This window comes from Dreissena polymorpha, chromosome 5, assembly GCF_020536995.1.
Source record: "Dreissena polymorpha isolate Duluth1 chromosome 5, UMN_Dpol_1.0, whole genome shotgun sequence".
Taxonomy (NCBI): domain Eukaryota; kingdom Metazoa; phylum Mollusca; class Bivalvia; order Myida; family Dreissenidae; genus Dreissena; species Dreissena polymorpha.
The window spans coordinates 57,228,401-57,255,673 of NC_068359.1; the positions used below are offsets into that span (position 1 = coordinate 57,228,401).

The following is a 27,273-nucleotide window of genomic DNA, read 5'->3' on the forward strand; positions in this document are numbered from 1 at the left end:
TAACATATTAAAAAAAGAAGATATTTGTCTGAAACGGATTAATGTGTATTTTTATGTTAGCCAGACTGTTTTGCAAACCAGTCAGTGCGCATGCGCGTAAAATCCTGAATGTAAACAATAACAATTTACTTGTCTATAGGTACATCAGTGTCTGAAAATATATAGAAACATCAGTGTCTGAAAATATATAGGTACATAAGTGTCTGAAAATATGTAGGTACATCGATGTCTGAAATTATATAGATATATCAGCATCTGAAAATATATAGATATGTCAGTGTCTGAAAATATCAGTGTGAAAATATATAGGTAAATCAGTGTCTGAAAATATAAAGGTGCATCAGTGTCTGAAAATATATAGGTACATCATCATCTGAAAATATATAGGTGTATCAGGGTCTGGAATGTATACTCATCAGCGTGTGAAAATATACAGTAATCAGTGTCTAAAAATATATAGGTAAATCAGTGTCTGAAAATACATGTATACTGTCTTTGACAAATATGTGCATCAAAGTCTGAAGTAACATGGGCATCAGTGTCTGTAAATACAAGGATATCAGTGTATGAAAATGTATAGACATCTGAAAATAAATGGAAATCAAAATCTTAAAATACAAGGCCATCAGTGTCTGAAAATACATGTAGATCAGTGTCTGAAAATATGTGGGCATCAGAATCTGAAAATATATGTACTCACATGTAGATCTCTAACGATTTTCTCTCTCCTGTCCAGGTGTTTGACCTCGTAGTATAGGGCGGACTTGACGGATGGGATCTTCTCTGTCTCGGGGTCAAAGTTCATTGTAAGAGCACTGGTCATGGACCGGAGGTCGGACGCATCCTGGCAATTAAAATAAATAAAAATGTACAAGTATATCACTTAACAATTTTTCAATAAAATATTAATTGTTAATTATCAAGAGGTAATGATCTGTTTGGTATAAACAAGAGGGTCTGAAAGGCCCAAAGTCGCTCACCTGAGATACAAAGGAACTGACCTGTTTTGTGCAGCCCAAGATATCATGAGAACAAATGTTCTGACCAAGTTTTATAAAGAGTGAACTATAAATGTAACTTTTTCAGTCCTAACAAGGTTTTACTATAGCCATATTAGTGTTTTTCGCAGGCCCTTTTTTGCCTGGCGCTGCGCCACCTTATAGAAGCACCACTCTGCCCTTTTCAAAGGCAAAAGCTGCCATGCGCCTTTATTGCTAACATCTAAATTGCCCCATTGACCATACGTCTAAGCCGACTAGTATCAGTGTTTGGCCTCAAGGCTGCGAAGTTTTGCGCGATTGTGAATTAGTCATGCGTGAATAACCCCCAGTCAATATTTATCGCTAATTACAGTGGCTTATACCAGGCACGCAAATGGACACGAATCGGTCCGTAATGTGTACTCGTCCACGATAAAATCGTGGACAGTTACTTTGGACATAAAAACCATGGATTTTCTTCGACCTGTTGGAGGATGTGTTTATTTAATTCATAGAAGTGAGATGATCTGTTGCTAATGCTCAGGATGTAACATTTTTTGGCATTGAAATGCATTCCCCATGAAGATGCCCAAATTTCCAACGCTTTCAGGTCGTCTTGGAGGGCTATGTGGTCTTGTATGGATCGTATGGGCCTGTACAAGAGGCAATCGTCTGCGAACAGTCGTACGTGTGACTTAACTGTGTCAGGGAGGTCATTTATGTGGCACAAAAACAAGAGGGGGCCAAGGACGGTTCCTTGGGGTACTCCTGAGTCAACATGGGCGGTTGTGGATTTCTCCCCTTCTAGGACAACTTGCATGTTGCGATTGGTGAGGAAATCTCTTAGCCATGTATTCAGTGGGCCATCGATGCCATAACCGGAAAGTTTATTCAGGAGCTTCTCGTGTGGGACGGTGTCAAACGCTTTCGAGAAATCAAGTATGGCTATGTCTATTTGGCTTCCCTTGTCGTAGTTAATTAGGAGGTCATGGATGGTTGTAATAAGTTGCGTTTCGCAGGAATAGCCAGATCTAAAGCCGTGGTTGAGTGAGGTAAGTATTTTGTTCTGTTCTAGATGGTTAAGTATATGTTTGCAGATTATGTGTTCGAGAAGTTTGCATGATATTGAAGTAAGAGATACAGGTCGACAATTCTCTGCCAAGTGAACATCTCCTTTTTTGAAGACAGGGGCGATATTTGCATTCTGCAAGTCACTTGGTAGCATTGTTCTTCTTGAATGCTCTGAGCTTGTATGAGTACATACGTACAGCTCAGAGGGTCAATAGCTGGGAGTTGTATTATTGCAACTTACATAAGCATGAAACTTGATTTGGGGAAATAAATTAAGGGTGTTAGTTTCAGTTTGTGGATATGTTAACGCTTTAAACATATATACTTGAGTGTTGTCAATGTATTTAGCTATTAAGAGACATTAATATATTAAATAAGTTTAACTTTACATATCCATTTCATTAACATGCCATTACAGTAAACTGTTTAGTGTGACAAACATAATAAAGCAGAATATGCACATGAATCTGATTAAAACACAGATCCACTTGCATATAAATCTAATCATGTTTGTCTTTTATTTTGCATTTTCGAACGATAATCCTGTAACTGTTAGATGTAATTTTCTTTGCGAGTAGACTGCATTCCAATTTTCAAACACTTGTTCTGTGACATTCAGTTCATACATTTCCCAAAAAAATAGTTTTATTTGTATCTAAAACGTATGCTCCATCGAAGAATGACACGCTCTTTTCATTAATCCATACTAATTATATGATGTCCGTCGTAAATTCGATAGTCATTTGTCCTCGCTGAGCATCGTTATTTCTTTCAATTGTCCGCCATCTTGGATCACGTTAACAACTTGTGTACAACTAACGCAAACTCGTATATGCACGACTACTTTCGCGAACCAATAGTTAAGTATGATGTTGTTCGGCCATTTTCATGGAACACCGCCGATCGCGATGCTGGTTATAGATGCTTGCATTACTGTCTATTCTGGGGCGTATGAAATTCCAACCATCGGAGCGACCTAGATCGGTCAGGGGCGATAATAATAGACAGGGATATAAACACGCGCACGAATAATTATTGCAGTCGGCTCTTTAATGATCGTCGAAAAAAACGAAAATAAAAAAAATACGTTTTCAGAAATCGCAATAAAAATTTTTGGGTCGGGGGGGTAAAAAGTGGGTCGGTCGGTAAAGGGCAAACAAACTCAATTTTAATTTAGGCCTCACTGAAACGAGTGTTTTCTCAAATTATTAGTGTTCAGTTAAAACATGGTTTCATTTATATATTAGAGGATCTGTGTATAATCAGGTTCATATTCATCAGCAATTGTTTTTTCCCTATTGGGAAAAGTACCAGTACCAGCCCAATTGGGAAAATTGTGCACGGAAACCCTTGAAACGGGGAAAATTCGCATCATGAAGTCTTCATATTGGGAAATTGGTGTCATTGATTTTTTGCCACCAAATACTTTAAAATTGATCACTAAATGTAGTCAAATTATCAATATTATATTTACCTAGGTTTAAGCCATAGAGCTAGATAAGGAAACTAACTAAATTTTATTTATAAAACAAAAATTTATATTTTTTTAGAAACCTTTAATTAGGAATCTTTTTGACAGTAATTGGGAAATTTGTATTTTTTTCCTAATTGGGAAAGTTCCGTCTTCTGGTACTTAATTAAGAAAGAAAAAAATGGCTGTGCATATATTGCTTTATTATGTTTGTCATGCTGTACAGTTTACTGAAACAGGGTGGAACTTAAATGGAAGACATAGCATGAGCAAAGTAAAAATATATTCATATTAATTTAAGAAAGTTAAATATATCAATTACCATTAAATGTGCATGTTTATATTTTTATGTTTTTCCCATAACTGCCTCTGATGCGATTAAATGTTTTTCTCAAAACCAGGAATTCACAGAATGTTTTTGCCCTTTTTTGCATAAACTGAGCATTAAAATGCCCTTTTTGAAAGTAATTCGCCATGACCCTTTGCCCTACTTGGAAAAACACTACATATAAGGAAAACTTCCTTTGCCTCTGGTGGCCATGGTTTTCAACAGACCGGAACTATTTCAAAGTCATCCAAGATATCATCAAAACAAATGCGAACTGTGCCCAAATTTCATGATGATTGGAAAATAAATGTGACTTTTAGAGTGTTGTTAAGTTTTTAATATAGCTATATAAACAAGAGCTTGTCACAGTAGTGCCAAATCGCCGCCGAAATGTGTTTGCTTGTATGACAACATTTGTTTTAGAGAGTAGAATAATATCTGTAAAAACAAATAAAGGGAGATAATTCATTATGCTCCGGACAAAAATTTACTTTGAAATTAAATAAAGGGATATAATTCAAACACTAAGGTAGATAGAGTTATGGTTCTTAGTCACTGCACTTCTCCTACTTGCCATCTGTTTAAGTTTCAAGTTTCAAGTAAATCCCTTCAGTAGATTTAAAGTTATGCTCCGGACAAAAATTTACTTTAAAATTATATAAAAGGGGAGATAATTCAAAACTATTAGGTAGATAGAGTTATGGTTCTTGGTCACTGCACTTCTCCTAGTTGCCATATGTTTATATTTAAAGTTTCAAGTAAATCCCTTTAATAGATTTAGAGTTATGCTCCGGACAAAATTTACCTTAAAGTTATATAAAAGGGGAGATAATTAAAAAACTAAGGTAGATAGAGTTGTGGTTCTTGGTCACTGCACTTCTCCTAGTTGCCATCTGTTAATATTTCAAGTTTCAAGTAAATCACTTAAGTAGATTTAGAGTTATGCTCCAAACAAAAATTTACTTAAAAATTATATAAAAGGGGATAAAATTCAAAAACTAAGGTAAATAGAGTTGTGGTTCTTGGTCACTGTACTTCTCCTAGTTGCCATCTGTTTATATTTTAAGTTTTAAGTAAATCCCTTTAGTATATTTAGAGTTATGCTCTGGACAAAAATTTACTTTAAAGTTATATAAACGGGGAGATAATTCAAAAACTAAGGTAGATAGAGTTATGGTTCTTGGTCACCGCACCATTCCTAGTTGCCATCTGTTTATATTCTAAGTTTAAAGTAAATCTATTGAATAAATTTGGAGTTATGCTCCGGACAAAGTTTCAGCCGGACGGACAGACGGACGGACAGTAGGACAGACGGACAGGACCAATTACTATATGTCCTCCAAAAAATGCCCTGCCCCCTGGCAGCTATGTTTTTCAACCAACCAGAACCATTTTCAAACTCCTCCAATATATCTTTGGGACAAATCTTCTGGCCAAGATTCAAGAAGATCTGACAATAAATGTGGACTCTAGAGTGTTAACAAGGTTTAACAATAGCTATATAAAGCCATATATAGAAAAATGTCGCGCCCCCTGGCGGCCATGTTTTAAGCAACTAAAATCATTTTCAAATTGGTCCAAGATATAATTGGAACAAATCTTCTGACCAAGTTTCATGATGATTGGACAAAGTTTAACAATAGCCATACAGGAAAAAGGCGCAGCCCCCTGGTGGCCATGTTTTTCAACAGACCAAAACCATTTTCAAACACATCAAAGATATCATTAGAACAAATTTTCTGGCCAAGTTTCATTAAGATTGGACTATAAATGTGACTTAGAGAGTTTTTGAAAAATGCCCCGCCCCCCTCAAGACTCCACATAAGATGCGTATCTGCGTATTTGGGCATTGAAAAATAATTTAAACAAGAGCACCGCCTTGCGGGTGCAGACCGCTCATCTATTTTCTTTTTAAAGGTGAAGGGACTCTCAATTTCAATCACAAAGGAGGGAGGGTGGAGTGAAGAGGGGTGTATAGTGTGGGGGTGTGGACATTTATTAAATTATCTTCCAAAATTGGGGGAAAAAAATGCAAACAAACAAACAAAAAATTTCGGGGGTGTGGGGGGGGTGGGGGGATTCTTGGGTGCGATGGTTGGACGGTATTTCAAAAATAAAAAAATAAAAATATTTGTGTTTTTTAACCGTTAGGAGGGGGGGGGAGGGCACGGGGGATGGTTTGGGTGGAGTCTATTGTGGTATGTCAGGTAAGAGTAGTTTTGTCAAAGTATCAATCAAATCCTATCATAAATAAAGAAGTTATGGCAATTTTAGCAAAATTTAATAATTTGACCTTGAGAGTCAAGGTCATTCAAAGGTCAAGGTAAAATTCAACTTGCCAGGTACAGTAACCTCATGATAGCATGAAAGTATTTGAAGTTTGAAAGCAATAGCCTTGATACTTTAGAAGTAAAGTGGATCGAAACACAAAATTTAACCATATATTCAAAGTTACTAAGTCAAAAACGGGCCATAATTCCATAAAAATGACAACCAGAGTTATACAACTTGTCCTTTTACTGTACCTTTATGATAGTTTGCGAGTGTTCCAAGTATGAAAGCAATATCTATGATACTTTAGGGGTAAAGTGGACCAAAACACAAAACTTAACCAAATTTTAAATTTTCTTAGTATAAAGGGCCCATAATTCCGTCCAAATGCCAGTCAGAGTTACATCACTTTGCCTGCACAGTCCCCTTATGATAGTTAATAAGTGTTGCAAGTATGAAAGCAATAGCTTTGATACTGTAGGAAAAAGTGGACCTAAACACAAAACTTAACCAAATTTTCAATTTTCTAAGTATAAAAAGGGCACATAATTCTGTCAAAATGCCAGTAAGAGTTACATAACTTTGCCTGCACAGTCCCCTTATGATAGTTAGTTAGTGTTGCAAGTATGAAAGCAATAGCTTTGATACTTAAGGAATAAAATGGACTTTAACACAAAACTTAACCAAAATTTTCTATTTTCAAAGTATAAAAAGGTCACATAATTCTATCAAAATGCACGCCAGAGTTATCTAACTTTGGCTGCTCAGTCCCCTCATGATAGTAAGTAAGTGTACCAAGTTTGAATGCAATAGCATTGATACTTTCTGAGAAAAGTGGACCTTAACGCAAAACTTAACCGGACGCCGACGCCAAGATGATGACAATAGCTCATAATTTATTTTCAAAAGATAGATGAGCTAAAAATGCTTTGAAAGTTGTCCCAGTATGTAACATCATGCAGTACAAATATTGGGATGTGTCTTTGATCGATTAAAGTGTTTAACCGGTTTAACCAATAATCCAGTTGAGTGTTTAGTGTAAATAAACCTTTGAATCAATAGTAAGTCAAACAAAGGAACCTTGTAATTCAAATGGCAGCCCATCGTGTTCAAGGTTAGAAAAAGGGACGTTTCAAGCAAACAGCCACTCCTGCAGGAAGTAACTGTATATAATAATAGAGATCAATCTTAATATGAAGCTTCTTGAATTGTTAAAATAATTTAAAGCAATCTCATTGTTGAAGAAGTTTATACTTAACTTACGTACATGTAGACCACAAGTAGTGTGTCTTTATTTTAAATGGTTCAAGCAGTGCAATAACTTAGTTTAATTGCGAAATGATGTTCGTGTAAAATGTATTCTGTTTGCATTTTTTAATAACAAATAATACTATTTAGATGAAACACGCCGCATACTATGCCAGTTTTCTATGGAAATGGAAAAAACCCCTAAAATATTCCTAAATACCCTTCATGGCTGATTCAAAGGAGTAAAATACCCTTTAACAATAATATCAGGGGGTAAAATACCCTTTAGACTAAATCCTTATCTGGAACTCTGCCTCCTGGTGGCCATGTTTTTCAAGCAACAGTAACCAAATTTCGAACTCATCCAAGATATCATTTGTACAAATCTTGTGCCCAAGTTTCATGATAATCGGTCAATAAATGTGGCCTCTTGAGTGTTAAAAAGGTTTTACTATTGTCATATAAGGAAAAATGAACCCTGGCGGCCATGTTTTTTTAAACAACCGGGACCATTTTCAAACTTGTCCAAGATATCATCGGCACAAATCTTCTGAACAAATTTCAGGAAGATCGGACACTATATATATATATGTGGCCTCTAGATTGTTAACAAGTGTAAACAAGGCTTGCTGTTGACGTGGCATGCCGCACAATGCACGACAGACAAAAGGCAACCACAAAAGCTCTTAAAGAGCATATAAAACTCACATGGGCCAATTTACGAACACTTCCCAGTATATCTATTAACCGTAAACCATATCTACACTAAAAGTACTCAACCTATAAATATATTTGATTTGATTATAATGTATTAAGCAATTCAGAAAACTAGCATCTGAAAGTTTCTCTCACATGACTTACAAAAAATAGATATACAGTAAAAGGGTAGGAGTGTATATTTTCCAAGGATAACATGTTATAAATGGTCTTAACATAAATAATCTTCGCTGAATTAAGCTTAGAACACCAAGGAATATTAACTCTTTCAGTGCTGGAACCAAATTATGAAGGCCTTTGCAAACAGTTTGGATCCAGATGAGACGCCACAAAACGTGGCGTCTCATCTGGATCCAAACTGTTTGCTATTCCGATAGTATTCTTTGAAAAAAAAATCAAAGAAAATGCTTATTTTAGAAATTAAGCAGACAAAATTTTAGCAGACTACAAATTTCCCAGCATGAAAAGGGTTAAAACACGGCCTTACATCTTTTTGGTCAGATAATGGAACCATTTTGATCACGGCATTGGCCTCAATGTTGTATTCCTCCAGCCTGAAAGCATCGCGCAGGTACTGGCCATTGTATCTAAAAGCATACAGCATGTGATGTATACTTAGCACTGGATAAGTTTTACAGCATTTTTAAATAAACCGACATGTTAAATCAAATAAAAATGTATTTAATGTTGAAAGTGATTTCACAACAAAGCATTAAAGTACGTAACTGATATGATTGTTGATATTTATCTCTGATACATTTACACTAACATATGAGGCCCTTGAAGTCTTCATATTAATAGTGTATAAGAGGCCCTTGAAGTCTTTATATTAATAGTGTATAAGAGCAAGCCTTAACCCTTTACCACTTAGATACGTTTTCACACATTTGTGGTCCCTTACAAATTAAAATTGAATTATAGACCTTTCTTACTGGATTTAAGTTTCAAAGGCTTCAATTCCAACCCTAAGATATTGATGAGCAGCAAACAGCATAAAACCTGAACAGACTGCGAGTAACTCTTAAGCTGTTCTGGTTTTATGCTGTTTGCACATAGCTATTTTCACTTTTCTTCTGTGTGGGAAAAGTTTATGCAACAAGAGTAAACCTGATTTTTTTGTTACCACATTTCGACTTGCCACTCATTGTTGATGCCCATAAAATATATTTTGCAGTCACTACGGGTACCTTATTTACCTGGAAAAACTGGCAGACCCAAATCTTGCTCTCACAAATATTTATTAGCCAACTAATAACATTTTTAAATAACACCTTTCATTGATATACTTCTTAAATAATTTTAGTCTTACATTTAACAGCGACCATTTGATAGGTTAACAGCAAATATCAAACAATTATAAAAAGCAAAAAAACAGTAAACATTATGAAGAAAACACTGCCTGCATGTTACTGTTTAAATAACAGATTGTTGCCTTTTTACTTGATTGGTTATATTTCCATGTAGATTGGACACAGAAATAAATTATCCCAACTTTATTTTCGATAGCAGTTTTGAGTACATTGGGTGCTGATGAGAAAGCCCATGTACATAATTACCGCAATTACTCTAACTTTTCGGACACTTAAAGTTTTCGGACACCCTCTTTTTTTAGCAAAAACAATTTTGTGACTCTTAATTTTCTGACATACAGGTTTTTGTCCATAAATTATGTCTCTTAATTTTCGGACAGTATATTTTACAGCGCTATTCTATAGACTTCGGCCCTGTTTTCACATATCTTGTCGCACTTCGAGCATAGATTTTTACATTAAGGTCATAAAACCTGGCAGATGCATGCCTGAGTGCACTGACCATTACATTTGCACAATTTGGTAAATAACCATGTATACCCATAGAAAACTATTGATTTACCAAACAGCATTTGAAACAGAAGGAAGCAGATTATTATATGTTTTTACTTTTTGGTTCTATCATATCAGGCAAGAGTTAGCAAATCTTTAAATTGTATTCATTTCGAAGCAGAAAAACAAGAGAAAATCACGGTAAATTTATTGTATATTGATTCATTGTTTTTATTTCAATATAATTATAATTTTCGGACACCATAATTTGTGTGTCTAAATTTTGAGACACCTATTATTTTTGAATATTTTTCGTATCTAAATTTTTGGACATGAACAAAATTATTTATTTTAAAGTGTCTGTAAACTTAGAGTTATTAATTTATGGAACACAAGCTACATGAAGGCAGAACATAACTGATATCATTTGGAAAGACAAGCGATAAATAATAATTGGGTCTTGCTCTTGGAAAATTGGGCTTAATAAAAGTCTGTAAAGTGTTTTTCAAAATTAGCCTGTGCAGATTTCACAAGTTAACGAGGCGTGCCACTTTATGGTTTTAAGGTATTTTTCTTTAAAGGAAGTCTTTTCTTAGCAAACAAACAAGTTTAGATGGAAAGTGTTGTCCCTGATTAGCCTGTGCTTACTGCACATCCTTATCTGGGATGACACTTTACGTACATGCATAACTGTGCTTACTGCACATCCTAATCTGGGATGACACTTTACGTACATACATTACTGTGCTTACTGCACATCCTAATCTGGGATGACACTTTATGTACATGCATTACTGTGCTTACTGCACATCCTAATCTGGGATGACACTTTATGTACATGCATAACTGTGCTTACTGCACATCCTTATCTGGGATGACACTTTACGTACATGCATAACTGTGCTTACTGCACATCCTAATCTGGGATGACACTTTATGTACATGCATTACTGTGCTTACTGCACATCCTAATCTGGGATGACACTTTACGTACATGCATAACTGTGCTTACTGCACATCCTAATCTGGGATGACACTTTACGTACATGCATTACTGTGCTTACTGCACATCCTAATCTGGGATGACACTTTACGTACATGCATAACTGTGCTTACTGCACATCCTAATCTGGGATGACACTTTATGTACATGCATTACTGTGCTTACTGCACATCCTAATCTGGGATGACACTTTACATACATGCATTACTGTGCTTACTGCACATCCTAATCTGGGATGACACTTTACGTACATGCATTACTGTGCTTACTGCACATCCTTATCTGGGATGACACTTTATGTACAGGCATTACTGTGCTTACTGCACATCCTAATCTGGGATGACACTTTACGTAAATGTTTTACTGTGCTTACTGCACATCCTAATCTGGGATGACACTTTACGTACATGCATTACTGTGCTTACTGCACATCCTAATCTGGGATGACACTTTACGTACATGCATTACTGTGCTTACTGCACATCCTAATCTGGGATGACACTTTAGGTACATGCATTACTGTGCTTACTGCACATCCTAATCTGGGATGACACTTTACGTACATGCATAACTGTGCTTACTGCACATCCTAATCTGGGATGACACTTTATGTACATGCATTACTGTGCTTACTGCACATCCTAATCTGGGATGACACTTTAGGTACAAGCATTACTGTGCTTACTGCACATCCTTATCTGGGATGACACTTTACGTACATGCATTACTGTGCTTACTGCACATCCTTATCTGGGATGACACTTTACGTACATGCATTACTGTGCTTACTGCACATCCTAATCTGGGATGACACTTTAGGTACAAGCATTAAAGCCCGCTTTCCCACAGTGTGGCTCATTTATGTCTGGAACCCCTTTTTTTACTTAATACAACAAAATTACCTGAGACGAAATTGATACTGTTCCCGTCCAATCTCATAGAGAATGTGCAGCATCTGGGCTCGCACTCTAGCAACCCTGTCCCCTGGTTGTACCACAGTAACGAAGGACTTGTACTGAAATGTAAATGTGTTCAAGTTTAAACTGTAAACTTAGTTATGTCTAAGGAAAGGTCCAAGTAGTATACGTTCTTGTCTTTTAAAAATCATTTTTAATGGATTTAGCAGAACAAGTTAGGACCTGTACCGAAATGGAGATTTTTTTATTATGTGACAAAAAACACAAATTAATAAAAACAATGGAGGAAAATAAGCCTTTGAATTTAATCTAATAAATGTCACTTTTGCCATGAATTTGCTAGTACTTTTTAATGAACTATGTTAGTGTTATAAGTGGCCATAATAGCCAATGGATTCCAGGGCTTTTTTTCAAAATTGTGAAAAAAATGAGTCATTCACTTCTGGAAATTGTGAAAAAAACGAGTTGCAAACTTATACAAATTGTTGAATTCAGGTTAAGAATTAGTATATTTAAAGCATCATTAGTACTTGCATCATAATAAAATGTCTTTTAATAATGCGTTAAAATAATATTTTCATAGTTTGGACCCTTTTTCTTTAAACAAATAACCACTTACATCTAGATCAACAAAATTCCTGGTAAACTCTACCTCAAACCATAAGAAAGCCTAACCATTGTCAATATCTTGCTTTATATGTAAAATATTGAAACACATTTTAATTTTTAATTTAAAAATGGTCGTGTTCGACAGTTTTGAGCCAAAAAAGTTCAATTTTCACATTTAAAAATGGCGATTTTGTCAAGTATAATGTGGCGCTGTTTGATTTGTAAAATGTTCATGTCAAAATTGTGACATGGCCATCATATATGCAACTGCCATTCTCCAAGAAGGAAAAATTAAGCCCTGGCTACATAATTGGCAAAGATTCTATATATTTTGGTCTGTAAACATAAACCAGAATACATGCACAAGCTACTCTCTGGTTTAATTAATGCATCGATACAACTTTCCTTTTATATTATGTCATCAATAAATAAGCTGTTATTTTATTCATAAATGATAAATGTATAATACTTGAGTACCAAACCATAATGATTTATTTTAAATAGATAATAAATAATGTTACAAACGATAATGTTTCTAGCAAACTGCATACTGCGCTGTATTATTCTAATCTAGAAAGTAGGATTTTTAGACGTATACGTCCATTTCGACAAACGCTGGCATGGATAAAATAATGTTTCTTATTCATACTTAAATTTACTATATGCCAAATAAGTTGTGTGGCTTTAACTCTTTCAGTGCTGGAACCGAACTTTGAAGGTCTTTGCAAACAGTTTGGATCCAGATGAGACGCCACAGAACATGGCGTCTCATCAGGATCCAAACTGTTTGCTATTCTGATAGTATTCTTTGAAAAAAATCAAAGAAAATGCTAATTTTAGAAATTCAGCAGTCGACATTTTAGCAGACGACAAATTTCCCAGCATGCAAAGGGTAAATCACGCACACTGCAATAGAAATGATTACTAGTCTGAGTAACCTACATGCAGTTATCCTGACATCACACCGAAAAGAAAAGTACTCGATTGCAATAGGTTTTAGGCCAACTAAACTTAAGAATTTGTTTAAAGTATCAAATAAATTTCTGCATATATATGTAACTATTATAAGATTTGATTAAATAAACGTCAAATTGAAACAGGGCTAATCCCACTTAACATGCATATATCACATGACGGGTTATGTGCACACAGTTCTTATGCTAGATTTCATGCAACATTTTCTGAAAATCTGGAGAAAGTGAAAGTATTTTTTGGGGAAATACATAAAATAAAAGACAATTTTTGTTTACGCTAGTGCAGTCTTCTGCTCCACTTAGCAATTTATGTGGAAATTTAATGAAGAGGACCAATAAAATTCATAGAATATGGATATACATTTTGATCATTTTATTTTAAATAAGATTTTGAAATGCAATGATACCTTTTTTCCTCATTTTTGTTGTATTTGTATTTATTTTGAATCGTAGTTATGTTTGTGAAACAAAATACTCAGAGCGCATTGGTGTGACGTCATAACAAAAGAGTCTTAATGTAAATAAGGGACAAAATTGTCACAAAACCAGGTTTTCAATTTGAAAAAAAAGTCTAATAAAGGGAGACAACTAAAACTGAACTGATTGTTCATAGTTACCCCCCTTGTTTCAAAATAAATTATATTTAGTCGTGGCGACCTTGACCTTGGAGATATTGACGTAATTCTTTCTTGCGACACACCGTCCAATGATAATGAACATAAATGTGCCAAATGATTTTAAAATCTCACAATAAATGACAAAGCTATGGCCCAGACAAGCTCATTTATGGCCATTTTTGACCTTTGAACTCGAAGTGTGACCTTGACCTTGGAGATATTGACGTAATTCTTTCACTCAACACACCCTCTAATGATAATGAACAAATGTGCCAAATGATTTTAAAATCTCACAATGAACGACAAAGTTATGGCCCGGACAAGCTTGTTCCGCCCACCCGCCGACATTCACCAATCTAATCACCAGTTTTTTCCTCCGGAAAATCTGGTTAACAAAATCGTTGATATTAAGTCCCTTTCCATAAAAGGTCACTGTACGATACATAGATAATCATTGCAATAAAAATTGTATACATATGTTGTTTTTTCTGTAAATGAATAAGTTTATGATAACAGCTTTAGCCAGCTCTGAATTCCTTAGGTTGAAGAAAAATACATCAAATTTTGTTGACATAAGATCTAACAGCTTGTTAGATGTTTTGCTAAATTACTTGTTTATTGAAAACATTTAAATGGAGTTGTGGGTAATGTTCCTAAAGATGTTAAATCACAGTTATTTTATAGATGTATGACCATGAATCATTATGAAATTATTATTATTCTTTTGTCTTTAAAACTTGTTGTTTTTTCCAAAGGTTAATTGTTTCTAAATATCAAAATAATCAATTGTGTTGATATTGTCAAATCACCATCTTGAAAGTATGGTGTCTTCTTGAGCCATGGATTCTTATATGTCCCAATTTCAAGATTTGAATGCTACTGTATAAATAGCCTGAAAACTGACATTGTCAACAGAGGATGGAACATGGAAAATATTCATACATTAACGACTCACTATATGAACAATACATAAAAGAGGATAAATTTGATAGGAAAGTACCGTATCGATTTTATGATGAATTACAATATTCATCTGTTTTTGTTGCATTTTTTATCAGCAAAACAATGGTGACTGTGAAATAACATTTTTCCGTGAAAAACTGCATCATGTGCGAATGTTCTATCAAGGGATTACACAAAATTTCTCTACCCAAGACTCAAAAAGACCCCATGACTAGACAAGAACCTACCATATACATTAATGACCTGACATTATCTTGATACCTTGATGTCTAGGTGGTCTTTTTAGCGTGAGCTGTCATGACTTTTCTTGTGAACATTTTAGTTAATTGCCTCTTTTCTCAATATTAATTAAGCCTAAAAACTTATTTATGATTAATGATTTCCATTTAATAACTTGGTTTACATTTCTTTTAATTTTAGTACTCCAAGTTCAACAAAGATTTGTAATTGTTCAGATTTTGCAGATATTGTATTTTCACAATTCAGTAAAAAAGGGAGTATTAGATAGATTTATTAACTACCATACAATCCATAGATTTATTAACTACCATACAATACATAGATTTATTAACTACCATACAATACATAGATTTATTAACTACCATACAATACATAGATTTATTAGCTACCATACAATACATAGATTTATTAACTACCATACAATACATAGATTTATTAACTACCATACAATACATAGATTTATTAACTACCATACAAAACATAGATTTATTAACTACCATACAATACATAGATTTATTAACTACCATAAAATACATAGATTTATTAACTACCATACAATACATAGATTTATTAACTACCATACAATACATAGATTTATTAACTACCATACAATACATAGATTTATTAACTACCATACAATACATAGATTTATTAACTACCATACAATACATAGATTTATTAATTACCATACAATACATAGATTTATTAACTACCATACAATACATAGATTTATTAACTACCATACAATGCAATCAAGTAACCTTTTGCTTTAGCAAATTAAGTAAAACTTTTATCATATATAAAATATGAACAATTGTAATCAGATTAATAATTACTCTTGTGTGGGGTATTTTCGACGGTGTAAGGCTTCCATTGATTAATTCTCATTGCAATGCAAAATTAAACAAAAATTATTTTTGGTTATTCAAAATAATTATATAACCAACACAAATTTACAAAAACAACAACTGTTTACAAATTCAAGTTTGTTTACTTGTAAAGAAAACGAATATCACTCACTGCGCAAACCTGGAATGTTATGTGTTTTAAACAGACAAAATAACAACATTTTGATTAATTAAAAAAATATGTAAAGTTAAATGATGAGTTGGAATATTTTATGGTTAAGTTAAATGGATGAAAACTTATGATTGTGTACGAATATGAGTTTGTTTATTTCTTGATCTGGATAGTTACATCGAAGATACCAATTGTGGCTTGTCGACAGAAATGAGTACGCAATTTGACACTATTGACGTTGGAATACACTGGTTTTGAAAGTTACAATAGTTTGAGAATTCACAATATCACATATCGTTACTATAAATAGTAACAAAATGACTTCTCAAGCGGGCCGTTATTCGTATCTAGCGGGCCAATATAAATGATATCAGCCCGCCGAGCTGATTTTTCATATCAGAAGAGAATGCAATCGCGCGACTAGAGCTTCTGAACACAAGAAACCGTCGGAGGGGGGTGATGCTCCCCAAAGTTTTTTTTTGTCACAATATTGCACTATATATTCAGATTAAAGGAAACGTCTTGAGGGGCATAACTTTGGACAAAATAATACGATGGATGGTTTAGCAACTTAAAAATTTCAAAGGGCCATAACTCTCTAAATAAACCATCTAACCAGAACCCACAAATAACATGCACATCTCCTCAAGGTAGTTATACTTCCCATAAAGGTTCATTGTAGTCCAGTGAGTATTTGGGGAGAAATAGCCCGGACAAGAATTGCACTTTATGTACAGTTTATAGAAAATTTCAAAGGGCCATAACTCTGTGAAAAATCATCCGACCATAACCGGCTGATAATATGCACATCTCCTGTTGGTAGTGAAGCTTCCCATGAAGTTTCGTTGAATTCCCGTGATAAATTGCTGAGAAATAGCTCGGACAAGAATTGCACTATATGTACAATGGAAAATTTCAAAGGGCCATAACTCTGTGAAAAATCATCCGACCAGAACCGGCTGATAATATGCACATCTCCTGTTGGTAGTGAAGCTTCCCATAAAGTTTAATTGAATTCCCGTCATAAGTTGCTGAGAAATAGCCCGGACAAGAATTGCAATATATGTACAATGGAAAATTTCAAAGGGCCATAACTCTGGGAAAAATCATTCGAACAGAACCGGCTGATAATATGCACATCTCCTCTTGGTAGTGAAGCTTCCCATAAAGTTTCATTGAATTCCAGTCATTAGTTGCTGAGAAATAGCCCGGACAAGAATTGCACTATATGTCTGATTGGTGGAATGGATCTCATGACACTGGCGTATTCAAGTTTGGACCAGACAAGTGCTAGGTAGGCGTTTCTTCTGCAGTTAAGAGGGCAGTGTCTGAGGTTTCTTCTGAGGAATCCAAGAGTGGAGTTGGCTCGTTATGTAATATTGGTTATCTATGTTTTCCATTCCATGTCTTCTGATAGCTATACCAAGGAAGGGGTTAACTTGAACTCTTTTGAGGATTTCGATGTTGTAGAAGAAACTTGATTTGCAGGCTTTCCAGCAGGCCCTAACAAAAAACTAGGAGAAAACTAGGAGTGTTCTGAAACAAAAATAGGAAAAAACTAGAAGAGTTTATGAAAAAACTAGGTATAATATCATAACAAATCTTGATGTTCAAAACATATTTCCAATAGCAATCAATCCTTACAAGCCATTTGTCTTTGTATATCTTGTAGTTTTTTAAGGTCTCAGACCTTTACATCTTCTACTCATCTGTGACTTTTATGACCTCCATATCATCAATAGTTGGCAATGCCATGCATAGCTCGTGCATTGATCATTGTTTGTGAGCTCTCCTGGTAATGAACTTCTGGATGATAGCACTGAACCGCTCACACCACTGTATAATGTAGAGGAAGCTTAAATTTGTTTGAAAGTCACTTGATACTGCTTGGTAGAATTTCACCATATCAATTTTTTTAGTTGACTGTTTTCCTGGGTCATTATGGGAAAATGTTTCTTGTGTGTCTACACCAATTTCCAATTTATCAGTATGGACCAAGATCTTGCTGTCATGTACATCAATAGTTTATAGCTTGCTTCTATGTTTTTCCCCTACAACATCATACAGTAGAATTGCAATAACTCGAGCTGGCGATTTCTCGAAAACTGGCGATAACTCGAGCATTTAAGGAACTCCCTAGCATTTTCCTTTAATTTCTATATAAAAATACCTGCAATAACTCAAACATGCGATTTTCGATAACTGGAGGATGTGTGCCGGTCCCTGAAAGGCATTTCACACCTAATTAACTGGCAATTATTCGAGGACACTTTCTCGTCTGGTCGGTGCTTAAAATACTCGAGTTGTGAAAACAGCGCAATCAAGCAGACAAAAGGCGCTCGATTAGGTGTGAAGTTAGTCGCAGTTTGAGAAACACTGCAAATTGTCATCCTTTAAAATGCATATCAAAGCTACACAGTTTTAATGATAATTAAATAATTACCAGCAATCGATAATTATGATAAAATGTATGGTATAAAACAGAGCGTATCAGATAATTTTTCATGTGCATGTACGTACCTTGTGTTCTATTTTAAATATGCTACATGTACATTGAATATTGATTGAATATTTTTGATTATATGTGTTTTGTATGTATGTTGTTAAATTAAATGAATTTACGATCATCCTTATTGTTTAGTTTATTATACTGTAACCTTAAGCTATTTTTACAAAGCCTTTTCTTTCTCTAGCACCTTCTTACATGTAAATAAAGCGTTTGCGGTCAGAGTTAAGCATCATAAACCGAGACAGTGAAAACAAATAATACCATGGATTACTCGAAACCTGCGATTACTCGAGCATCGAGGTCAGTCCCGTGTTTCCTCGAGTTATCGCAGTTTTACTGTACTTGATGAATCTCAGCAAATATGACTTCAAGAGGTCAGACATGTCAGAATACAGGAGATGAATGAGTGGTGCCTGTTTCTGGAATTGTTTTAGAAATGGTTTAAACAGTGGCCCTACACTCACCAAAAACTGTATTTGTGCCTTGCATTCTTTTCCAGAGAGCAGCTGACAAATTCTTAGATACAGTACCTGGAATTCTTTTTCATCTGAACATACATATGATTTTCTTTACTTTTGTGGGGCAGATCTTACAAGAAGTACTTGCACAGTGCTTCGCAGTGCTTTCCAATAAATTAAAGAGCTGGTATAAGTGTCAGCCAACGGCATTTATCATGGTGGACAAACATTTCTTCATCCAGTCCCAGGTCTTCCAATGTCAACATACAGTCCTCTCGTTGGCTGATGTGGGACTTAAACCACTGACAGATATCAATGGCCAGCTGTTCTGCATCATCTCCATACCACTGACAGATATCAATGGCCAGCTGTTCTGCATCATCTCCATACCACTGACAGATATCAATGGCCAGCTGTTCTGCATCATCTCCATACCACTGACAGATATCAATGGCCAGCTGTTCTGCATCATCTCCATACCACTGACAGATATCAATGGCCAGCTGTTCTGCATCATCTCCATATGCATTTAGGCCTTTTCTAAATGCATTGTGCACTTTATGTAGTGTGCATGGCAGAAATGGAGTGAGTCCTGGTAACCCCAATGATTTCTTATGGTTATCAACATTTTTCTTCAGATGGTTTTTATTTACATTCGGCACATCACTTCACAAAGCTACAAGCTGCTCCATTGGCAGTTCATACTCTTTTCACCCAATGTCTCAATCAAGGCATTGCTGACCATTTCATTTTTTCTTTTTCTTTTTTTAATATAGTCTTTATTAACCTCCTCCATAGGTATGTGCAGGTTGATCTGCTGACCATTTCGCTTTTAGCATGTCTGACATAAGGCTTTCAGGAACATTGTACTAACTTTTCCCCTTCTGCTCATGCCAAAATCTAACAAGTTCATCACATTGCTTTTTGTCCTGTGCATTTCCTGTTTCATCAAATTGTATTGTAAATGGACTCTTTGATACTTGTATCTTTTTCACAATATCCCTTCTAAAATAAGGACCAAGACCATCTGATATTAATTATGACACCTTATATTTGCTCATTGTGAATTGTTCAGAAAATGTTCCAGGAAACATCGCCTTGAACAGGTCGCTAATTCCATCACATTATAAGTAGGAATATCCACATGATGCTATTTGCATTGCCCATATATAATGCATCTGCTTTTGCTATATGATCACTTACTGATAAAGGCTTTAGGAAGACAGTTTGCCCCTCCTTTTCAGTATCACCACCTCCTTGTTGACTGCCTCCTGGTACACATGATTTAAATAGCTGCGTCTGGCCTTTATCATTGCATACTTTCACCGACTGCTTATGCTTTGATCCATCTGCATGGCCCAGTAACTGAGACAGGCCAGAATTTTAACAGGATATGCTTTTACAACACAAAAAGCAATACACTGCAAAGCAGGTCCCAGAATCTGCCTTACACCATTTTGACAGGGGATTGTGATTTATATTGTCTATCTTTTCTAGCCAAGCAAATATATCAAGGAAAATAAACCATTAAAGGGGCCTTTTCACAGATTTTGGCATTTTTTAACTTATTCATTAAATGCTTTATATCAATAAATGTAAACATTGGATCGTAAAAGCTCCAGTAAAAAATCAAGAATGAAATTAAAAAAAGGAAAAGAACATTGCCCGGACCAGGTTTCGAACCAGTGACCCCTGGAGTCCTGCCAGAGTCCTGAAGTAAAAACGCTTTAGCCTACTGAGCTATTCCGCCGAGTACACATATTTGACGTATTTTATACCTTATATAAGCAATCTTCGTAGTTTCACAAAATTTAACGACAAAAACAGAACTCTCCAAATTATTCAATCGTTTCGCGTTGCAACGCTTAATAATTTTTAGGTTTTAAAGGGATCTTTTCACGCTTTGGTAAATTGACAAAATTGAAAAAAGTTGTTTCAGATTCGTAAGTTTTCGTTTTAGTTATGATATTTGTGAGGAAACAGTAATACTGAACATTAACCATGCTCTAATATAGCCATTATATGCATCTTTTGGCGATTTTAAAACCTAAAAATTATAAAGCGTTGCAACGCGAAACGATTGAATAATTTGGAGAGTTCTGTTTTTGTCGTTAAATTTTGTGAAACTACGAAGATTGCTTATATAAGGTATAAAATACGTCAAGAATGTGTACTCGGCGGAATAGCTCAGTAGGCTAAAGCGTTTTTACTTCAGGACTCTGGCAGGACTCCAAGGGTCACTGGTTCGAAACCTGCTCCGGGCAATGTTCTTTTCCTTTTTTTATTTTTTTTCTTGATTTTTTACTGGAGCTTTTACGATCCAATGTTTACATTTATCAATATAAAGCATTTAATGAATAAGTTAAAAAATGCCAAAATCTGTGAAAAGGCCCCTTTAAAATCGTCAAAAGATGCATATAATGGCTATATTAGACCATGGTAAATGTTCAGTATTACTGTTTCCTCACAAATATCATAACTAAAACGAACATTTGCGAATCTGAAACAACTTTTTTCAATTTTGTCAATTTACCAAAGCGTGAAAAGATCCCTTTAATGCATACCTACAGCAAACCCAAATATATTGAAAACACTTTGAAAACATGAATACATATCCAGTTGACTTTAAATTAACAAAACCAAAAAATTGTGTAGCCCAATACAGAATTTTAAGACTAGTCACTGGAAAAACTAGGAGAACTAGGAGCTTTTTGTAAAAACTAGGAAAAAGTAGGAGACTTAAAAAAATACTAGGAAAAACTTGTAAAAGTAGGAAAAACTAGGAGCACTGGAAAGACTGGATTTGTGTTTAGAACTAAAAAGGTAGCATGTCTTTGCATTGAATTCCATTCCCCAGTCGTTGGCCCATTTCTGAAGATTGTCTAGGTCCTTCTGGAGAATTTCATGGTCTTTAAATGATGTAATAGGTTTGCACAGAAGACAGTAATCTGCAAAAAGTTGTATCTGTGACTTCGCCCTCTCTGGAAGGTTGTTTATGTGGCACACTGACAGGAATAACAACAGTCCCAGCACTGTCCCTTGAGGAACTCCAGAGCCAACTGGTACTCGTTAAGACTTCTCCCCATCAACAACCACACACATTTCTCGGCGGGTGAGGCAGTTTGATATCCAGGAGAGATGGTTACCTCCGATTCCGTACTTCTCAAGCTTCAGTAGCAAATGTCTATGTGGGACCATGTTGAAGGCCTTGCTGAAGTCCAGAAAGATGGTATCGACTTGTTTATTTTGGTTGTAATAGTTAAGGAGTTTGTGAGTAGTTACTATAAGTTGGGTTTCGCAGGATTAATACACAGAGCGGAATCCTTATTCAGCAAGGCGAGGACTTTGTGTTTTTCAAGGTGGTTTAATATGTGGTGGCAGAAGATGTGCTAGAGAAGTTTGGAGGTGACACTGGTAAGGGAAACAGGATGGTAATTCTCCGCTGCGTGACGGTCTCCCTTCTTGCAGACTGGTGCCACGTTGGCATCCCTCCAATGTTTGGGCAGTTTTCCAGAGTTGATGGATTGCTGGAAGATAGCGATGATAGCTGGGGCTAGTTCCATTGTCTGGAGAACTCTGTTAAGAACTTCATTAGGACCACCAACTTTGTTTACATTCAGGTCCTTTAGCGTTTGAGGACCTTTATTTATCGTTTTTATTGTCAATATCAATTAACTCATGCCATCAGTTGAATGAACTGAGTGTTTGCAAATAAAGTAACATGTGACTTACGCCGAGCATGTGAAACACGTGTATTTACACCGAAAAAATGTGTGATCGTCGAAAATACCCTTACGTCAAAATCAACGTACGCGACGATAATGGTTCATGTAGAGGCTTCGGTTTGAAAAATGTGAGACCGCTAGCATTGAACTCAAATTTGACTAAACGATAGTGCTGCAACAATATACCGGTATATCGGTATATATCGCAATACGCAATCCGCATATTGTATTGCGATACGATTTTCATCATACCGGTACGAAAATTTTACAAAAATTCATTCACATTTCGTCCAGAAAAGCCATCCGAAATAACGATATAAAGGTAAACAAAGCAAAGCGGTGTAAATAAATTTTTACGTAAAAATAGCATTCTAAAAAGTGTATTTAACCGAGTAGCATTGTTACATGGGAGCATTCGTTGGATGCTTTTGTACAGATTATCGTTAAATTAATTGCGCACAACTGTAAATGTTTCGGAAACACGCTTCCAAATTTTAATGCTTACGCGACAATAAAAAAATAGCATCAAATAAAAAGTGCTTAATCCTTTGTCTCAATAAAAAGCGCGCGAAAATTATGCAAACATGTAGAACGTCGCATGGAAAGTATGGGTGTATTTTGTGTTGTATAAAAACGGGAAGATCACGTCAGGCGAATTACGCGTGTTGAGTGAAAACAAAAACGTCCCGGTTGGACGTTATTTCATCACATCTTTAAATAGTAACAAATGCCATAATGTTTTTGATACTTAAGAAAATTTGCAAATGTTTGTGTTCCTTGTTATTCTTGAGCACATTTATAGTAAATATTTACCAGAATTTGCTTTAAAACTGGAATATACGGGATTATCGGGTAATTGGCGAGTTATAATTCTGGTAAAGTTAGCAATATATTGCGATATATTGCAATACAGGTTTTTGAACTGACAATATATTGCAATACGGTTTTTGGCGTATTGTTGCAGCACTACTAAACGAAGAGTGCCACATTGAAAATGTTTACATATTTGCTGAAAAGGATGGTTTTCCTTCAAACTGCTACCAATTTTGTGCAGCAAAGTCTCATACCATCGACAAAATCAATCAAAATACAAAGCGATTTTAACACAAAAATAGACATTATTTTCAAAAATCTGAATGATGTTTATTCAACGTATTTCGGCGGAAAATTATATAACTAGTTAATAATATCGACATTGATGAGGGCAAGTTACGCTTAAATAGTAAAAACAAATTACATATCTAGAAATATCAAAACTCGAACACATGTCATTTCATGACGATGGGGGCAGCCGTTTTTAAATTAATAAAATTGAAAGAAACATGCTAAAAACTCACTCATCGCCTAATTGACTTTCCAAACGGTTGACGATGACAAATGCATTGGATTGTAATCTATCCGTTGATGTGTGCAAACTGCATGATCAGACCTCATAAACACTCAAAAAAAATAACTTTGTAAGAAGCATTTCACCAATGTTTACAATTGTTGTCGAATCACATGTGACATGTACTTGTATTATTGCGCACAAAATAGTACGCTTATAGACTGACAGAAAGATCGATACGAAACTCCGTTCAATTCATCACTATATACTATTTTATTGATAATATATAATTATAATTCGCTTCAACAACCTTAATGTAAAAATAATTCTTTTAAACGGAGTTTTTAATAACGAAAGTGAAAACAACGGAAGTCGGATGGATATTATGTGAAATGCACTTCGGCTCCAGAAAAACAATACAAATACAATGAAAAAAGACGTGTGGGGGAAAATTTTTAGCTGGAAAATATTTGAAATGGGGTAAGTGATTATATCTCTGTGTGATCATATCTGTTATTAAGCACGATCTCTTCCTGATTAATGTTAACAGTTGTTTTACTAGTCGCGTCCCAACTGTCAAAATAATGATGTGTTTTCTCAGGTATGTGTATACACATAACAGGTTTTCTTACTACTTCACGTGATTTCGACCGATTTGTTTTTTCTACGGAGCACAGCGAGTGCCACGCTTTCAAAATGGGTAGAAGGAATCGATATACAAATGTATAAAAAAATTTGATTTGCCAAAAGGAAAACATTATTCAAAACGGTACAAGGACAGTAGTTGTTCAGGAAGGAATTATTATCCACCATACCTGGATTTTTAAAAAGTAGTTCAGTTTAGTTATTTTTAGAACTTTGTTTAGGAAAATTATCCAAAATATGCAGTTGAATAATAACTAATTTGTTGTTTTCTGACAATAATTTTCTGTGAAACGTTGCTCACTTGACCTTGTATATGTATATAGCTTTGTATTTATTCAACTTACGGTAGTGCATATCCTTCCTAACTTTAGATTGAGATTTTGTAAGTTAGTGTAAAAATGTATTGGTTTTAAACAAAAAATATGAATAAAGCAAAAAAATATTGAATGTAAAAAATGTGTTTGTTATTCTATCCGTCTTTACCTTTAAAATGATATATAGTTTGACCATATTGTACCACATTGAATGAAGAAAAACCAAATCGAAGAAGTTTTATCGTGTAAGTACCTGTTATCGAACAGCACCTATTATCGGACGTTTTGATTTGGTTCTGTATGCACATGCACAAAAGTGTGCATGACGTCACATTGATAAACAAATGGTCGCACATGAAGTCCATGACCTACTTGCCTACTAAGCTTGAAACAAATGCGCCGAAAACAGGTTAAAGGAAAGCATTTATTGTTATATACACCGTTTTGTGTGTTTTTTGCTATTACTTTTTGAATGCATTTATCAAAACATGCATTTACACACCAAAAAGCATATTTCCGTTTGCAATTTTGATTGCAGCAGACGCAGATTTTTTCGCCGAGTCCGGGTCACGTGATAGTTATGTGACTTTGTATATACTGGAGTAGTATTTATGAAGTGTCAGGTAATAGGTCATGTTTACATCGGCCGCCATTTTGTTTTGTCTGCTAGAGGTGACAATAATCAGGGAATCATTGTTATGAATTCTTGAAGGTAGTTTGCTGGAAAACTTTACAGATAAATCATTCAATGATTGAACTGTTAGTCATTTGTTAAAACAAAATGTTTTTGTCATTTTAAGTGTTTCAATTTTAAGGTAATTTAACGTAATTTCTTAGGTGTTCGATAACTGGTTCGTCCACCATAATGAATTTTATCCCTCCCATGAACCTTAAATACCCATGAAAAACTTTGGGAATTAGGCAATTTGCCAAAAGTTAAATAACAAAACTACAATACATTCATGTCGCCTTGATCAAAAGTAATGGATAATGGCAGCTTAAAAACTATACCGGGAAAGCTTTGCTTTCGACGTAAATAATCATGTTTGATGATGTTTGGCAAATAACTTGTCTCGTAACAATGGACGCCAAATTACGTCATTTCCTTTATCATGGTACGGTGAAATCTCTTTACCGGTTACATTACAGTATAATAATATGATGATTCCTCACTCTGGATCAGCAGACGATTTATTGCATCATCATCATCATTCAAATTGTACATGAAATTCATATTTGCTACATACATTAATAAAGATTAATTGAGCTCGCCTTGAGGCTTTTCCTTATTTCACATTAAAATTAAGAAATAAACGTCATTTTGTTTCAATATACATGTACAAAGGTTAGACCATTAATTTTTACATCTTGACCGTTAGCCTGTAAAATGCTTCGGGGTTTGCTGGTGAGCAATGTATATACGGAACAAGCCAAATGTACACCACTGCTTTGATGAACGTCAAAAGTCACAGTTACAATTTTATAACAGTTATTGTGCTTACTTATTTTAATTTCTTTTTTCGTTTATATTCAAGAAGTTATATAGTCGGATTTTATCTATTTGTCCTGTAAGGTAGGTGACAGGGGAATTTAATTTCTTAAAAGAAAATATGAAGTTAAAAAAGTTTGCTTTGGTAAAACGGTGATTTTTTTGGATGTTTCGTTTCTTAGTTTAAGCGCAGAATTATGTTCCAGATAAGCATGTGCGGACTGCAGAGGCTAATATGTGACGAAACTTTCAGCACACGCATTAAGCCCGGTTTTCCCAGAGCACGACTAAAACACATTAGCTCATTTCAAAAGTGTAAAATACTATCTTAAATTTAAAAAAATATTGTTAGTACACTTTAAAAATCCTTATATTAAGTGTTTGTTTTTTAAAGAATATTTGTAATACATAAGAGTTTACATACTGTAGAAATTAAACATTTGTTTTCGAAGCTATGACAATGATTTTTTAAATTGTTTTATCATACTGTTAATACGTCCCCGTAAATTATAATACAATTGATGAACTTGAAACACGTAACAAATGCAACGTCGTTATTCATTTGACAAAATTAA

The 27,273-nt window shown here is 34.9% G+C and overlaps 1 protein-coding gene across 1 annotated transcript in view; it reads right to left on the bottom strand.

The window, feature by feature from the left end:
* LOC127832502 (uncharacterized) overlaps window positions 1-26,330 on the bottom strand; it is a 54,064-nt gene extending 27,734 nt beyond the window's left edge. Inside the window, exons 1-4 of the mRNA XM_052358005.1 lie at window positions 26,221-26,330; window positions 11,794-11,906; window positions 8,574-8,673; window positions 701-844 (exon numbers count right to left, since the gene is read on the bottom strand). Coding sequence (XP_052213965.1) covers window positions 701-844; window positions 8,574-8,673; window positions 11,794-11,906; window positions 26,221-26,253 — 390 coding nt within the window. The 5' untranslated portion in view covers window positions 26,254-26,330. The remainder of the gene's footprint in view (window positions 1-700; window positions 845-8,573; window positions 8,674-11,793; window positions 11,907-26,220) is intronic.
* Between the last annotated feature and the right edge of the window lie 943 nt (window positions 26,331-27,273).